The sequence below is a fragment of the Halyomorpha halys genome, unplaced genomic scaffold (genome assembly GCF_000696795.3).
Source record: "Halyomorpha halys isolate HHAL.00 unplaced genomic scaffold, Hhal_1.1 Scaffold11.1, whole genome shotgun sequence".
Taxonomy (NCBI): domain Eukaryota; kingdom Metazoa; phylum Arthropoda; class Insecta; order Hemiptera; family Pentatomidae; genus Halyomorpha; species Halyomorpha halys.
Window position 1 is genome coordinate 572,648 of NW_027111958.1, and position 16,863 is coordinate 589,510.

At 36.0% G+C, this 16,863-nt stretch overlaps 1 protein-coding gene across 1 annotated transcript in view; it reads left to right on the forward strand.

The window, feature by feature from the left end:
• LOC106678434 (uncharacterized) overlaps positions 1-16,863 on the forward strand; it is a gene marked incomplete at its 3' end in the record, with an annotated part of 23,870 nt that overhangs the window by 4,422 nt on the left and 2,585 nt on the right. The window contains 3 exon segments of the mRNA XM_014416926.3: positions 603-876; positions 8,720-8,864; positions 11,683-11,880. Of these exon segments, the coding sequence (XP_014272412.1) occupies positions 603-876; positions 8,720-8,864; positions 11,683-11,880 (617 nt within the window).

The window sequence follows — 16,863 nt, forward strand, 5'->3', positions numbered from 1 at the left end:
AAAAAAAAATGTTATCTATGTATTATATTATATCATGTAAAAATATGTAACTTATATTTGTCCAATCACGGATTGATCAGTATGTTGTGTAATGTAGCAACCCGATGTATTTGAGCAGCAAGAATGAATAAAGTATTTTTTTCTCTCTCTAGTCGATATGTGCATATCGAAACCCTCTACCATTGCTTTTTTTTTATGTTTTCTCGAATTATCCTTTTCTCGAATCACTAAAAGACTCAATAATTCTATTTTATTTTTATTAAAACCCAAAATAAGTATAATTCGTATACAGAAATATTTTTACTTAATTATAATTCTTTTGTTTTCATTTTTTTATATTTTGTTATCATTAAATTTGTGTATCACTTGCAAGGTTATTTTTTTATTATTTCATTTTCTCCATTATTATTTTGTGTGTGTGATATTTATTTCAGGATCTTCATTTCATTTTAACTCGAACCTGCGAACAATTTACTCTGGGGAAGAGGTCGGTTTTTTATTCACGAAAAACCCCTTGCCTCAACAATTCATTTTTTTATACCTATGCATAATCTTATAAAACTTTTCAATTATTTATATTAATTTTTTTTTTTCGCTAACAGACCGATCCCATATTATCACGGACAATTTCATTGCGAGAAGGAGCTCCTAATGCAGTCAAAGTAAACATTCATTCACCTTTAACTCCTGGAGTCAAGAGTTCAGGTCCAATGAGAAGCACTAGAAAGAAATGCACCAAACCTCAATCAGATTTTTTAGAAAAAAAAAAACTTCGAAACAAACCCTTGTTAATGGAGTGCAGACCGCCAACTCCTTATTGCAACTTCGACAAGAATATTTGCGTCGGCAAGATTCCTAGTCGCTTCAGATGTGAAGGTTGGTCATATTATATATTTTAAATTGATCAATAATAATTAGGAAAAATTATTTTGAACCATACTAACCCAAAATGTTGTTATACAAAATTTATCACATTTTTATTCTTACATGTTTTCTAGATTTCTGTTACATGTCGGCCATTTCAAAATATTTTCATCTTTGTCTTTCTGGTTAGAATATTAAAATATAATACTCTTGGAAGTGTTCGTGTTAACATCGGGACCTGCTCGAGCTGTACTTCAGCTATCCCGAGTGTATTTTACGATGATAATTAAAATTAAAATTATTGTGCAAAAAGGGGGCTGAAGATTGAGAGACTTTTCTGGCTATTGACATGCATGTATTTTTTCTCTTTATTTATAAAGTTGTACCGGCAGGGGCAATAATGGTGAGTGAGTAAGTCTTTTTTTATTTTATTTTATTTATTTGTTGATATTTACAACTGTATAAAAAAATACAACCAGTAAATTTGATCATAATGATATGATACAGGATGTAGAGAAACTACCCAGTAGTAGAACTCTAAAAACAGTTTACAATATAAGGTCACGAGGCCATCTTCTTTTCAGGCGCCTCGGAGGATTGCCAGGAATGGAAGAGGAAGCAAGGTTACAAACGAGTGGGTTAGGGAGTTTATTATGGAAGGGATAATATTGGGTTCTGGCTAGATCGGTTACATAAGGAACATTTAGGTCTTTATGGATGGTTTTATTAGTAACAAAATAAGGAGCATTGAGGATTTTACGAAGGATTTTGGATTGTAAAGATTGGATACGAGAGGAATTCGAAGGTTTAGTGGAGCCCCAAAGCTCAACTCCGTATTTCCAGATGGGCATTATTATTGTCATGTAGATCAGTCTTTTGTAATGAGTTGGAAGTTTAGACCGTTTGTCTAGTAAGTGCTGTAATAGTCGGAATCTGCGGGCAGTTTCCTGTCTTTTCAGTCTTGTGTGAGGATTCCAGGTTAGTCGTTTGTCAAGATGTAGTCCAAGATAACGAATCTGTTCTACAGGGGTAAATATGATTGAGTAAGTCTTCTACGTAATTTAATTATATGAGATGATTACAGAATATGGGTGTCTCATGGCTTATTTAATATGGATATTATTTGCTTCGCCGACGCGGTGACGTATCCTAGGCGCTTCCCTCGTCTAGGTGTGCTGTGGGCGAAATGGTGAAAACCATGTATTCTTGTCGTGGTGTCTGAAAAGACGTCTTCGTTCCTCGGAGGCTGGCCAGCGTGTCCTGAGGCCTGGCGTGATGGTAGGGGTAGGCCAGGTCCTAGTTTGCATAGTGCATAGGCTGGGGTGGCATTGCAGTCGCAGCGTCTTCGGGGCCTTCCGGTGTCCGTGGCAAGGAGGGGCATCAGAAAATGAGACCCCTGACCTCGACTTTATATAAATTCAAAAAAACAATGGTGAAACTTGGATTACTTAAATCCGACAATTCGTTATAGTTTATATAAAATTCTGATTATTTTGTTTTTTTACTGAGAAATTGTTTGACCCCCTTGAGCCCTTTTAAACTATATATTTGAGGAAATTTTATATCTCAAATATATAATTTAACGTTTTAAAAAAGAATTATTTTTAAAAGCTTTCATAATTTTTAAAACGAGCAATAGTGAACCCTGTGTACGACATTTTTAATGGTTGTTCCAATATTTCACAAATTTAGTATTTCAGGATAACATTTGGCTTATTTTAAGAAATTTAGTTTCATAAATTGTTAAAATGGTTATGATATTATTTTTTGTTTACCTTAAAATGATTTTATGTTACATTGTAGCTTAAGGTCTGAATAGAGTGGAAGATATGTAGGCGAATTATTTCTCTAAATGCTTAAAAGCATGTGTTCTATTTATTATTTTGTGATATATAGACTCAAATAATAAATAAACTCATTATTGGGAGCCGTTTCGCTCCACTTAGCAGTGATTCATCTAAAAAAGATACAAGCAACTAAAATAATGTAACACAGTAAAATAATAGATAATATGAAATAAAAGTAAACTAAGTGGCTAAATATAATTTAAAATATTATATAAAAATGAAGAAAATAAAAAGAAGATGTACAGTGAAATATATAAATTAACAAGAATTACAAAAAGTTATAAAAAAATTATTAATAACAAATGAAAAATTAGGTAAAAAAAGAAATTAAATAAAATAAAGTCCAAGAAAAAAAGCAAATAGGAATAGCGAATAGGACAACCACCTTACTGAAGGCTGGTAATCTCAAAAATGAACGCGGAATCATGATTGGCGGATTAGGAGGATTGGCTGATTAGGAAGATTGGCGCATCGGGAGGTTTGGCTGATTAGGAAAATTGGTGGATTGGTGGATGGGGAGGATTGGCGGGTAATAAATACGTTACATTTGACAGTAAAGTAATATAAAATAATATCAAAGTAAAGATAATAATAAAAAATTAATGGAAATATTAAATATTGTATAAATAAAAAATATTTTAATCCAATTTAGTCTCAAAACATTTTTATTTCTTTGTAAGTCTGACGTTTCGGCCGCCCTCTTAATACAATTTTAGAACCAAATGATTTAAAAAACAACTTATGCAGACTATTTTCCCAGGTTATTTATATCAGTCCCCACAACACCCTAATTAGTCAACTCTTCACATAAAATTAAAAATCTTTATCACAGTCAACCTTCTTTGTTAAATTTCATGATTGTTGTGGAAAATTTTAACAAAGGTCGATTTTTAATTTTGATTTAATGTGAACATCTCACTAATTAGGGTAATTTGTGGACTGATATAAATGATCTGGGCAGAATAGCCTGCATGAAGTTGTTTTTTAAATCATTTGGTTCTAAAATTGTATTAAGATTGTCCTTGAGGATGGCTGGAATGGCCGAAACGTCGGACTTATTAAGAAATAAAATGTTTTGAGACTAAAATGGATAATTTTTTTTTTTATTTAAACAATATTAACCAATCTCAAGAAAGTATTAAGATTGGAAATAAAGAAAATATTAAATATTTATTCACATATTTACGCACATCTTACCATGAGAGTAGAAGGTCTTGGGATTATGAATTTATTTCAAATTTTGTACGATGGTAGATTAAGCTTCCGTGGTGATGTACATGTGATGATTATAGCGGCCACTGCTGTGATGATTATAGGGGGCCAATACTGTGATGATTATAGGGGCATCTACTGTGATGATTGTAGGGGCCACTACTGTGATGATTATAGGGAGCCACTACTGTGATGATTATAGGGAGCCACTACTGTGATGATTATAGGGGCCACTACTCAATAATTTTTTTAGATATTTTAAATTGAAGATCCTATTCACTCGTTAAATTCAGTTCCACAGCAAAAGATTACACGACCTAAACAACATAAACATCAGTGATGACTAAAATGACTTTATTCTCACATATTTACAAGAACTACATCTTACTCTAACTCTTATAGTACAAGAGTCGGGAAGAAAAAAAGTCAGTTATCTCACCCCAATTATTGATTACTTTAATGAAAATTAGTTATAATTACTAGTCAAAATAGATGAGTCTGCAAAGTATAGGTAGGGAGAATAAAAAATGGTGGCTGTTTCAAAACCTTAAAAAACACTAATTTTTCATTCGGAGCTCTATATCTTGCAAACTACCAACAACACTAGAAAATCTAAGAGAACATTATTTAAAAAGGAGTAAATTTCCTGAAATATCAGCCCTAAAAGAGCTATGTACGTCCAATAGTTATCGAGATATAGCTTTTTAAAAAGCAAACTCTCTTAAAACTCTACGGTAACATTAGTAGTTAGTTAATATATTTTGAGAAATCTATATCTCAGGAACTATGTGACGTACAGATGTCTATTAGCACTCAAATTAAAGCTAGTTTAATGGACTATCAACGAAGTTATGACCTTTACCTTCGTAGGAACAGTAGTTTTCATGATATTTGCTAAAATAAATTGATTTATAGTTGTTCAGATAATAAGTTTGATTTATAAAAAACTTCATTTAAGAAACCATTGGACTTACAGATACATCTACCAGCGCTCAAATTAAAGCTGGTTAAATTTACTACAAAATAGTTAATTATGTTTATCTTCTTAAGAGTACTAGTTGTTTTGATATTTGATAAAATATGCTCACAAAATGTTAATTTCTATTAGTTAGTACAAAATATATCTCTAGACCCATAAAACGCAAGTGTGTCTGCCAACACTCAAAATAAAGGAAATCTAACTTACTATAAAGTAGTTAATCACACTTATCTTCGTAGGGGTAGTAGTTTTTATGATATTCACATATGAATATAATTTTGGCAAATGAAAATTTATAAAATATAAACATCATAAACTACTTTATAACTCATTAAACTAGCTTTAATTTGAGTGCTAATAGACATCTGTACGTCAAATGTTTTTTGAGGTATAAATATTTCAAAATAAATTCACTAACTACTGATCTTTCAGTACGTCCCAAACAACATTTTTATGAAATGTTGCTTTTTAAAGGGCTATTTCTCGAAAACTATTTAACGTAAATAACTCTATTAGGGCTCATTTTAGCAAATTTATTGTTCTTTAAATGTCGTTCTCTTAGGTTTTCTTGTGTTGTTCCTACTTTTTAAGATATAAAGCTCCGAATGAAATTTTTTTTTTTTTTTTTTATCGCTTTGAAACAGTCTCCATTTTGTATTCCCCCTACCTATACTTGGCAGACTCATCAATTTTGACTATTAATTGTACATAGTTTTCATTAAAGTAATCAAAAATTGGGGTGAGATAACTGCCTTTTTTCTCCTATTGGGCTTTTTGTATTATTACTGTGTCTGTGAATCTTACTGTGTCTTCTAGTGGGAGGAAATATATATTTACACTTGATAAGAGGGGGTAGGAAGAATAATGAAATAGGAAAAGGGGTTAGGACCAATCAGATAATTTAGGAAATTAGGTGGAGCCTAGAGAGCCTATGAAATCAGAAATAAATATCTGGGAGGAGGAAAAAGGCCTGACTAGAAAGAGGGTGTCAGGTTTCCAAGATATTGGATAATTACCGTCAAGGGTAAGGGACCATGACCTAAGGACTTGTGAAAACTGACTTACATGTGTTAACACATAATACTTAGACTGACGCAAGTCCATTGTGAGATAAGTGTCAGCCCTTGCCTTCAATACATTGATAAGGATACTAACCCATGATTTCAATAAGGAAAGGTCACTTGCCAGTGTCTATAGTTTATACTGTATAGTTTATAATGATAGTCTATTTATAATAGTAGCTGTTAAATACTATAGCGTTCGTTAACTCACGTAATGGTTTAGCGTATCAGCTACTTAATAAATAACTTTTTTGTTAACGACATAATATCTTTATACCTTATAAATAATATTTAGTTAGTATTAGTGTTTAATTTAATAACGTTTATTTTTATTTATATTAATTTAATTGGATTTAGTTATTTGAAAAGAAAAAAAAGTAATTATATTTGTATTTTTATAATGAGTAATAGAGATAGTTTCTAGGGGTTAATGATTGTTGCTAAGGCATCACCTAGCAACGGACCAACCATCAGTTTTTATGGGAGTTCCGGCTAATTAGTGGCCATGACCATGTGTCCGTGTGACCGTGACCAGCCCTGCCTGCGTTCATTTTGGTACTATTTATTGACATTTTGAGTTAATTAACAGACATTCAGTCCGAAACCAGACCTTATTTGTGTTTCGACTTGAATATAAATTGTTGTTTAGTCGGCTCACCTAATACATTAAAATAATTATACCCTGTCTGCACTTAGTAGGTATCAGTGTGGCCATCTTGGCTTTTGGATGTTTGGACTATCGAGCCTCTGCACCAACTTTGGACCATTGCAGCGGTGTATTTAGCTACAAGAGCTGCGACCTAAACATCTCAGCAGCACTCTTCCTCGGACCTGTCAGAGTGGAGTAGCTTGTGTTGACTAGTATTTGTTTTATATATATATTTATTTGTTTTTTTTTTGTAAATTAGTTTCTTTTCATTTTTATATTTTATCTAACTATTTTATTTTTATCTGAGAGGCCTTTTTATTTATTTACTTTTTTTAATAATTTATTTATTGATATTTACAACTGTATACACATATATACAGCTAGTAAATTTGCTGTAGGTGACATAGTGACATGATAAAAACATGTGGAGAATCTACCCACTGATAGAACTCCAATAACATTTCTAGAGGAGAAAATCTCGAGGCATCTTCTTTTCAGACGCCTAGGAGAATTATTAGGTAATGAAGGAGAAGCCAGGTTAGAAACAAGTGGATTTGGGTGGTTGAGAAGTTTATTATGGAAGGAACGGTATCTGGTTCTGGCCAAATCGGCAACTTATAGAATATTGAGGTCCTGATGGATGACCTGATTTGTGATAAAGTAAGGAGCATTACGGATTTTACGAAGTATTTTGGACTGTAAGGATTGGATTCTGGAGGAATTTGATGCTTTAGTGGAGTCCCAAAGCTCAACTCCGTATGTCCCGATACCTTTTTATTTCTTTTTAAAGCCTTCCAACAAAAAGACGATTTGAGGTGGCTTTAACATGTCTATAATTATGTATACAGATACACAATGGAGCTTAAATAAATTGGAAATGAAATGCAACTTCAATTGCAGATATCTAAAAAAATGATTGAGTTGTGGCCCCTATAACCATATTTCTTCATCAACATTCTACAAAATTTAAACTAAATCCTTGACCCCAAGACCTTCCACTCTTCTTGTTAGTTTAATGATATTTCATGTTATCTATTCATTTACTTTGTTACATTATTTTAGTCATTTGTATCTTTTTTAGCCCTGATGAAGCCCTGCAAAGTGGGGTGAAACGTTCGCTCACATAACACAGTTTAATTATTTTTTGAGTTATTTATTTTTTTTACCGCACCCGGAACATCTTCCTTCTATGTACTAAACGCGGTTAATTAATTAAAATAGACTATTATTTTCTGAGTTTACATGTTTCAACATTTTTAGTGATCGGTTTTGAATTATTTATTATTCTTTGTGCTAACAGCTTTTATTTTCCATTGTAAAAATAGAATCAGCAATGGAGATGTAATATGAGTAACATGACATGGGTAAGGATTAGAGAGAGACAGGACTCAGTGGTGCATCCTCCTCACGTTCAGTTGAATATCGCCAGGCTACGAGGTCCGTCATCTAATTCCTCTTCAGCAATCGCCGTGTTACCATCTGCTGTACAAACTTATTGGGATGTTAATAAAATTTGAAACATTTTGGCAAACCGTTTGTAACTCATATAGTACAAAAGCCCAAGTGGAGAAAAAAAATAGTCGTTTCACCCCAATTTTTGATTATCTTTAATGAAAGCTATTTATAATTACTAGCCAAAATTCAAGAGTCTTCCAAGTATAAGTAGGGGGAATAAAAACCGCTGAACATATCCTTGGGAACCAAATTCACCCACATTGCGGATTTAAATTACTATCAGAACAAATTGATATAATTGGAGAAGTTTGTCGGGGGGGGAAGGGGTGCGGTCAGCAAAGAACAACATAAATAAACAAAACCATATTTATTTATTTTATGCCGACGTTTCGACCTGAGTTTCCTTCATTCACCCAACATTTCAAAAACATTATTTTTCAAAATAATTGGAAAAAATCATTAATACAATAGTGCAAATGCATATTAGGTTTAGGAATAAAAAACATGAAATACTACCATATACACCCCAGCATAAAATTTCAATACCATGTAAAATTTATATCCGAAAAATCAGCGCTCTAATTTTGACAATGCTACTAACTGTTCAAGAGAGTATACAAGAGTTGACAATAGATTTTTATTTTATTTTTAGCAGATGGACACTACCCGCATATCGCTGATTGCAGAGGATCGATCCTATGCTCCAGGGGGAAAGAAACTGATATAGCATGCTCAATAACAACATCTTATGACTACAAGTCGAAATCATGTGTAACAGGGAGGAGAAAATGTGTAATGTATGCTTCTTAAATAATACATCTACACACATACCTGTTTTTGTTTTAATGTTTTTTGTTTTTTTTTGTCTTTGAGGTTGTTTAATTCAAATATTCCCTGGGATTAATTGTTGGTACAATATTAGGGTATATTACCCGAATTAATTATAATTTATTATTAAGCTGGTAAAACTGATTAGTGGACGCTACTTATAATAGATTTCGAATAATAAACATTGTGTGCTCCCTGTTAATAATAACTTATTAATCGTATCCCAAAATCTCCAATACCATATCACAGCCCTCGAAGAATGGTGTCGTAATTGGAGGATAAAGATAAATTCCAACAAATCCCATCAAATCACCTTTACCCTACGTCGTAAACCTAGCGACTGCCCTACATTCTCTTTTAACAATGTTGATCTTACCCCTGCCGAACAAATCCACTACCTTGGACTACATCTGGATAAACGATTAACCTGGAATCCTCACACAAGACTGAAAAGACAGGAAACTGCACGTCGATTTCGACTATTACTAAACTTCCAACACATTACAAAAGACTGATCTACATGACGGTAATAAGGCCAATCTGGACATATGGAGTTTAGCTTTGGGGCTCCACTAAACCTTCGAATTCTTCTCGTATTCAATCCTTACAATCCAAAATCCTTCGTAAAATCCTCAATGCTCCTTACTTTGTCACAAATAGAAGCATAAATAAAGATCTTAATGTTCCCTATGGCACCAATCTAGCCCGAACCAGATATCACTCCTTCCAATATAAACTCTCTAACCACTCAAACCCCCTAGTTTCTTATCTTGCATCCTCTTCCATTCCTGACAATCCTCCGAGGATAAATAATATAATAATTGGTAAACGAGGGATGACGTATGTTAGAGGGAATGGAGTTCATGTGATATGCAGCTCGGGTAAAAAATGATTTATCAAACCCAGCAGTTCGGTGAGGTGGAGGTTAGATGTCAGATAAACGGGACCTGGTAGTACAGGATCGGATTGAGAATTTGAATTCAGGTTTTCTAGGATATAGGAAGTGCGTTGAATACTAATTACTTGGAATAGAAAGGAAGCTAGCCAATACTTGCATCAGAAGGATTGATAGAGCCACTTCAGACTGCCGTAATACTGGGTTTTGTGCGTATCTCTGCTGATCCTGAAAATAAATCGTACTGCGAAATTCATAAGACGTTTAAGTTTAGACCGGAGATCACTCGAGAGTTCACTATATAGCTGTAGTCAAAGTGGGTGAAAACAAGAGAGGAAACTAAGAGTTGTCGAGTTTTAAGTGGGAGGAGATAATGAATTGTAATGAATTCTCCAGGATAGCTATGGTTCGACGGGAAATTTGGGCAATGTGTGAGTTAACGAACGCTATAGTATTTAACAGCTATTATTATAAACCGACTTTCAGTATAAACTATAGACATCTGGCACATTTCGACAGACACTGACCATAGAGGAAGTGACCTTTCCTTAGTATTCTATATCAATGTAGAAAGCAAGGGCTTGGCACTTAGGCAGGTACAAGCTGTCATCTCACAATGGACTTCATTCTATGGCATCAGTCTAACTATTTTATGTTTAACACATGTAAGTCAGTTTTCTCCTTAGGTCATGGTAACTAACTTCCAATTTCTTGGAAGGCTGGCCACCCTGTTTCTATTCACGCCTATTTCTCCCTCCCAGATATTTACTTCTAATTTCATAGTATCTGATTGGTCCAAACACCTTCTCCTATTTCACTATTCTTCCTACCCCCTCTTCTCAAGTGTTCATATATGTTTCCTAGACTAGATAGCTAAGTTAGAAGTAAGAAGATAGAGACTGAGTAACAGTAACATGTAGTTCTTGTAAATATGTTAGAATAAAGTCATTTTAGTCTTCACTGATTTTTGTATTATGTAACTTGTGCTTTCAGGACAAAGTTTGATCCAAGATTTTTGACTGACGTATGGAATTGTTTAAGAGAAGGTTGGGGGTCCTTGAATAGATTTAAGGGGAGAGGAAGATCCAATTATGATACCTTGAATCTGTTCATAATCATTAGGGTACTGAACCCTATTTCATGGGTTAGCCAATAAATGATTGGATCTTAGTTTCTTATTCAACTAATGTGAGTGATCTTCCTCAAACAGGGGTATTCTGTAGATTGTACCTTAGGCTAGAGTTAATTCGTTTAACCGACCTCAGCAAAGAAAGTAACCCAAGTCTAATATATTTAAAATACAAACATTTTAACATTTAAAATGTGTCACTATTAAAAAAATCAGCTATATAGTTACAAATAAATACAGAATGCCCCTTAAATGACATTCAAAATTTAAGAAAGTGATGGTAGACCTAAAAGCCAATATAAAACATCATTCGTGATAAATAAAAAAACACATATTTTCTCTTCGAAATCGGACGAAGAAGAAATGTGTGTTTTTTTTTAATAGATAGGGATAAATAAAAATAGTGTTTAAAATGTATTTATTGAAATCAACAACTGTACTACATAATTATACAACTACTGGTAGAACTATATTTTATTTTTTATCGTCTTTCTATTTAATTAATTTCTCTTCGACGTTTCGCAGCCCTTTCCCCTTCTTCACAGTGAATTATCTTTAGTCTCCTTGTTAAATAAATCTATACACATCATAAGACAATTTTTTTCATATTTATGATTAGTCCAAATTTCAGATGGAATCTTATTAAGTTTGAATCATCTGTACATAATGAGTCAAGTATAGACTGTTTCCATCTACAACTTTCCCAGCTAAACTTTTTAGAACGATTCCATAATATTCTAATTTTGTTTCTAATTTAATTTAGACCAAATTGCACTGGTAGAAGTGAAGGACACGTAAGACATCCTGCAGGAAAGAATTTATATGTCTCGTGCCTGGCTGGTGTCCCTTCAGCATTATACGCCTGCCCCCCTAGTTACTTTTATTCCTTTAAAAGCGAAGAACCCTGCGATCTCAAATGCAGTTATCCAGGCCTATATCGTCATATGTATGATAAAACCAAGTAAGTAAATTAAGATAAGATACAAAGGAATGTATTTTCATTTATTTCTAGGCACTTTTGTATTAAATGTTCCAAAATTAAGGCAAGATTATAAAATAAAATAAAGTAATCAAAAATTGGGGTGAGATAACTGCCTTCTTCCTCCTCTTGGGCTCTTGTACTACTTCGTCGTAAACCAAGCGACTGCCCTACATTCTATTTTGACAATGTTGATCTTATCCCTGCTGAACAAATCCACTACGTTGAACTACATCTGGACAAACGACTAACCTGGAATACTCACACAAGACTGAAAATACAGGAAACTGCACGTCTATTTCGACTATAATAGTCATATACACTATATATGACTGTGTAAGTATGGTGTAGTATGATGTGAACAAACTAGACGAACGGTCTAAACTTCCAACTCATTACAAAAGACTGATCTACATTACTGTAAATCTGGACACACGGAGTTGAGCTTTAAACCTTCGAATTCCTCTCGTATCCAATCCTCACAATCTAAAATCCTCAATGCTCCTTACTTTGTCACAAATAAAATCATACATAAAGACCTTAATATTTCCATATTTAACCGATCAGGCCTGAACCTTGTAAACTCCCTAACCATCCAAATCCACTAATTTCAAACCTTTCTTCCTCTTCTGTTCCTCCCAGGCGCCGGAAAATAAGAAGGATACGAGACCTGTAAAATTTCATTACTGTGCTGCCAATGGGTAGTTTTTCTACATGCCTGTATGACTCCATAATAGGATACATCAAATTTAGTAAATTTATAATTATGTAGTTGTAAATTCCAATAAAGATAACAAAAAAAAAAAAAGATACACAGAATAATGTTATGGAATAATACAAAAGCCCTCCACGGATTCTCTGGCAAATACGCACTCGTTTGTCAAAATTTTCCAAGACCATTCTCCATAAATTTGGCTTTATTTCGTTAATATAGTGTTTAATTTTCTCCTTCAATGGAGGCGAGTGGGTGGCCTCTCTGGGGTAGACCTTTCACTTTAAATCAAATATTTAAAAATGAATTTTAGTTTCTCGTACTTTATGTCCCCATCTGTAGGCGACCCTGAAATTAAATCCTATGACTGTGGCTGTCTCACTAACATTAATAATATAAAAATATGTTTTAAAACACTAAATGTTGTAAAAAAAACAACATAAATATCTAGGTGTTACTGTGGATAATACTTTTTCTTGGGAACCGCACGTAGTAAATGTTGTAAACAGGTTTATAGTATGCTCATATAAAATTGATTACTTCCAATTTGTACTTAACAGAGGAGCTTTAATAATGCTATAAAAAGCTTTATTTGAATCGATATTAAGAAATCGGACCGAATGTTATGGTGCCGGTGCTGACATTCACTTATCAACACAAATTCACGAAATTGAACATAAAGAACATTAATGCACCGCAATAATCAAACAGAAAATCTTAAAATCGTTGATACTTTACCACCTAAACTATTTTATTTTTATAGAATTATCTTAAAATTTATTGATAATAATTTATTTAGAAAAGAAATATATCTAAAAAATGTTAGAAGAAAAACTAAATTTATCTAATCACCCTATAATAATGAATTGTATAAACGTACATCAAACAATATGGTACTATATATGTTCAATCGCTTACTAGAAGGACTAATAAATAAATCAACAAAAAAGAAATATTTAATTGGGTACTACTATAATTGCCAATAATCGATTTTGGTTCACATAATCGATATCTGCCTGTATCTTTTCTTAACTCCACATAATTTAGTTATATAAAAGACCTAACTTATCTCGATGCGCCTGTCAGCATTGGCGATGGCGGCAATCGCTCTCCGCTCCTTGTTTTCTGGTGTCTGTCTACCTCGTTGCTTACCTATCTTGTCTGGACCTATGTCTCTGCCTAGTCTTTTCCCCTTGTATCTCTTCTACTCGTCCTGCTACCCAGACATTCTCTGTCTCTCCACTACAACTGTCCCTCAACCTCTTTTTTTTCCTACCTCCTACATTATTTATTTATTAAAACATTTACAATTATATATACAAGTTATCAACTAAGAAACTATACATAATACAATTTAAAATTTATCTTGCTTTGCCTTACGGCATTATAAGATGTAATCTACTCTGGTCCGCTGTAGGTGGTTCTTACATTAATTGATTTAATAGTTAGGGGCTAACAAGGAATGGGGAGGGACCATTCCTGCTAGTGGTGTTGGGATGTGGGTGACTTTAGGCTGCAGAGTCGGAAGTCCTTCCCTTGGCGAGGACGTCGACCAAGGGGACTGTGCATTGCCACCACCCAGGTCTTAGGGAGGGGCGATTTCTCGGAATAAGTGATTGGCACAGGCTTTCAGCCCATCAAAGAATTTGATGTGCCTACGGCCTATGAATTCCGGCACAGAAGGGAGTTGCAGCTCCTCTCTGATAACACTATTCTTGGCCCTTTGGAGTGTGGTTCCTCTGACTATTCGCCAAAGGAGGGAATTCTGGAAGCTCTGCAGTTTGGTTAACGTGGTCTGGTAGAGGTGGTGCGCCATAGAGCAGATGGCCTTGTGGATCTTCAGCTTGAGGCGGAGCGACATCTGCTATGAGGTGAGCAGGTGATAGAGTCTATACAACTTCTGTCGGGCTAGCTCAAGCCTCTCCGTGACGTGACTAGAGAAGGTGAGGTGCCTGTCAAGAGTCACGCCGAGGTAGAGGATGATATTAGAGAGTTTCCGACCCTCACCATCCACAACGAACTGCAGAAGGGCAAGAAAGGCAGGCTACCCCAGCCTTTCTTGCCCTTCTGGAAGGACATGACAATGGCATCCGTCTTCGACGGATTAACCTTGATTCCGTCCTTATTCAAAGCAGCTGCAATGGTGGTAGAAGCAGTTTGCGCATAGTGTAGGGCCAGTTCAGCTCTCGTGCTGGAAGCATAGACACCGATGTCGTCGGCATAGGCTGCTACCACTGCATTTCGATGCTTGATGGCGACTACTGATGCCGTAAAAACGTCAAACAATAGAGGTCCAAGCACCAAGCCTTGAGGTACTCCGCAGGTGGTGGGGACTGGAGGCGACAAGTCTTCACCAACTCTTACGACGAATGATCTTCCACTCAGGTAGTTTCGCACCAATCGGCATAGGGCGGTGGGAAACTTGAACTCCTCCAGTCGGCGGAGCAGCAGCTGGTGGGACACGCTCTCGAACGCCTGGCTGCAGTCTAAGGAGATGAAGGCGGTCGCATCATTTTTCTTCATCCCCCTATGGTGTGGACTTGCAGCTTTACCAGGTGATGATCACATGCGACACCTTGTTGGAGACCAGTCTGCTCGGGTGGTATGACTTCGGCTTCACTGCAGTGCTCCATGAGATGGTGATGTAGGAGCCGCTCGAAGACCTTGCTCATGTGCGAGAGGAGGCTGATCGGGCGATAATGCTCGGGCGAGTAACCCTTCTTCCCAGTCTTGAGTAGAACTACTACGATCGCACGTTTCCAGGCCGCTGGGAAGTAAGAGATCCGTATGCTCGAGTTGAAGATGTTCAACAGGAAGGCTTTGCCCTTCCTGGGGAGCATCTTCAGTAGAACACTGGGGATCCCATCCTGTCCAGACGACTTGTTGCCCTTAATACGGCGTAGTACTGACTTCAGTTGGCCGAAGGTTGAGAAGATAGGTTTCTCGACGGGGCTCGGTGGACTTCCAGGTGGTGGTGGAGAAGCATTAGACGTCCGCTCAGCATCCCTTGCAGTATAGTTGTGCGATGTACTGTCCTCCTCTTGGTCACAAAGGTCCTGACCAACTTCCAGAACTGTCTATGGTCGTCATGTGTCATGTGTTCTTCGGAGTTGGTCATCCCAGAGCGCTGTCTTCCAGTCACGCATGAGGGAGGCTATTTGCCGGGTCATCGCATTGATGGACGGTTTCAAGTTGTAGTTACGCGTGCCCAAGAAGACATTACGTAGGTTGTTCCGCTGGCCAATCAGAGCGAGGATGTGCTTCGGTGGCTTCCTGATGGCGTTGGGGACTGGAGTGAACTTCGGGATGTTCCTGTAGGCTGGATGGTGGTGGTGATTACCTCCACTGCTACTATGCATGCATGCATGTGTTTGTTGGTGGCTTAAATAGACATTTGTGAAGTCCCTCAACCATTTACTTCCTCCTCTTTTATACACTCCTGTGACCCTCTCCCTCTCATTCACCCCACTTTTTCCTTCGGGGTATGTTCTTCCAATCCTTGCCTTCTCATTGGCCAATCCCAGCTCCAACCCCTTGCTTAGAGTCACCAAGGAAGCGGGTCATTCATTGCCTTTAAGGCGGATCCACATGTTGGCCGCTCGCCACGAATCGGAGGCTTGTACAAATCTTAGTGAACAAAGAGCGGACCATCCACATGTCAGTGTTTTCCAGAGAGGTAAGTATGGCGGACGTACTAGTGGTGTTCAGCCATTGCACTGGGATTATATTATTTTTATTACAAAAAAAAAAGAAAATTAAATATAAATAAATAAGATTAAATATAAAACTTATTATAAACAGTAACAACAAATACCTTTAACCTCCTAACAGCTCTCAGTTGCATCTAGTCAAAGAACAATCGTGGAGATGCTACTCTCACGAACTCCCTTTGATCTGTGTCCAAAAAACCGACTCTCGACGGATCGGCAACGAGCTTAGGCCAACTCGCACAAGCCACCCATCCACATACTCGGGCATGTCTGAGTTCGCTATGGCTTGGCCAACATGTAGAAGCCCCTTTAGGGTTTCCTACCTCGGGCGGCTTCCTTTTTAATCCCAACCCCAAGCAATTAGCTATTTATGTCTTGAAGATAAGGAGTATGCGTGGTATACACAGATGACCTCTTTTCACCTGCTCGAGTGGTACCTTTTTCTTGAAGTTTAATATATTTTATTGCCTAGGTCATTGCCACGAACGGCTTCCCTTTTGATCCCATCTGGTATCCTCTATACATATCAATATCAATATATAT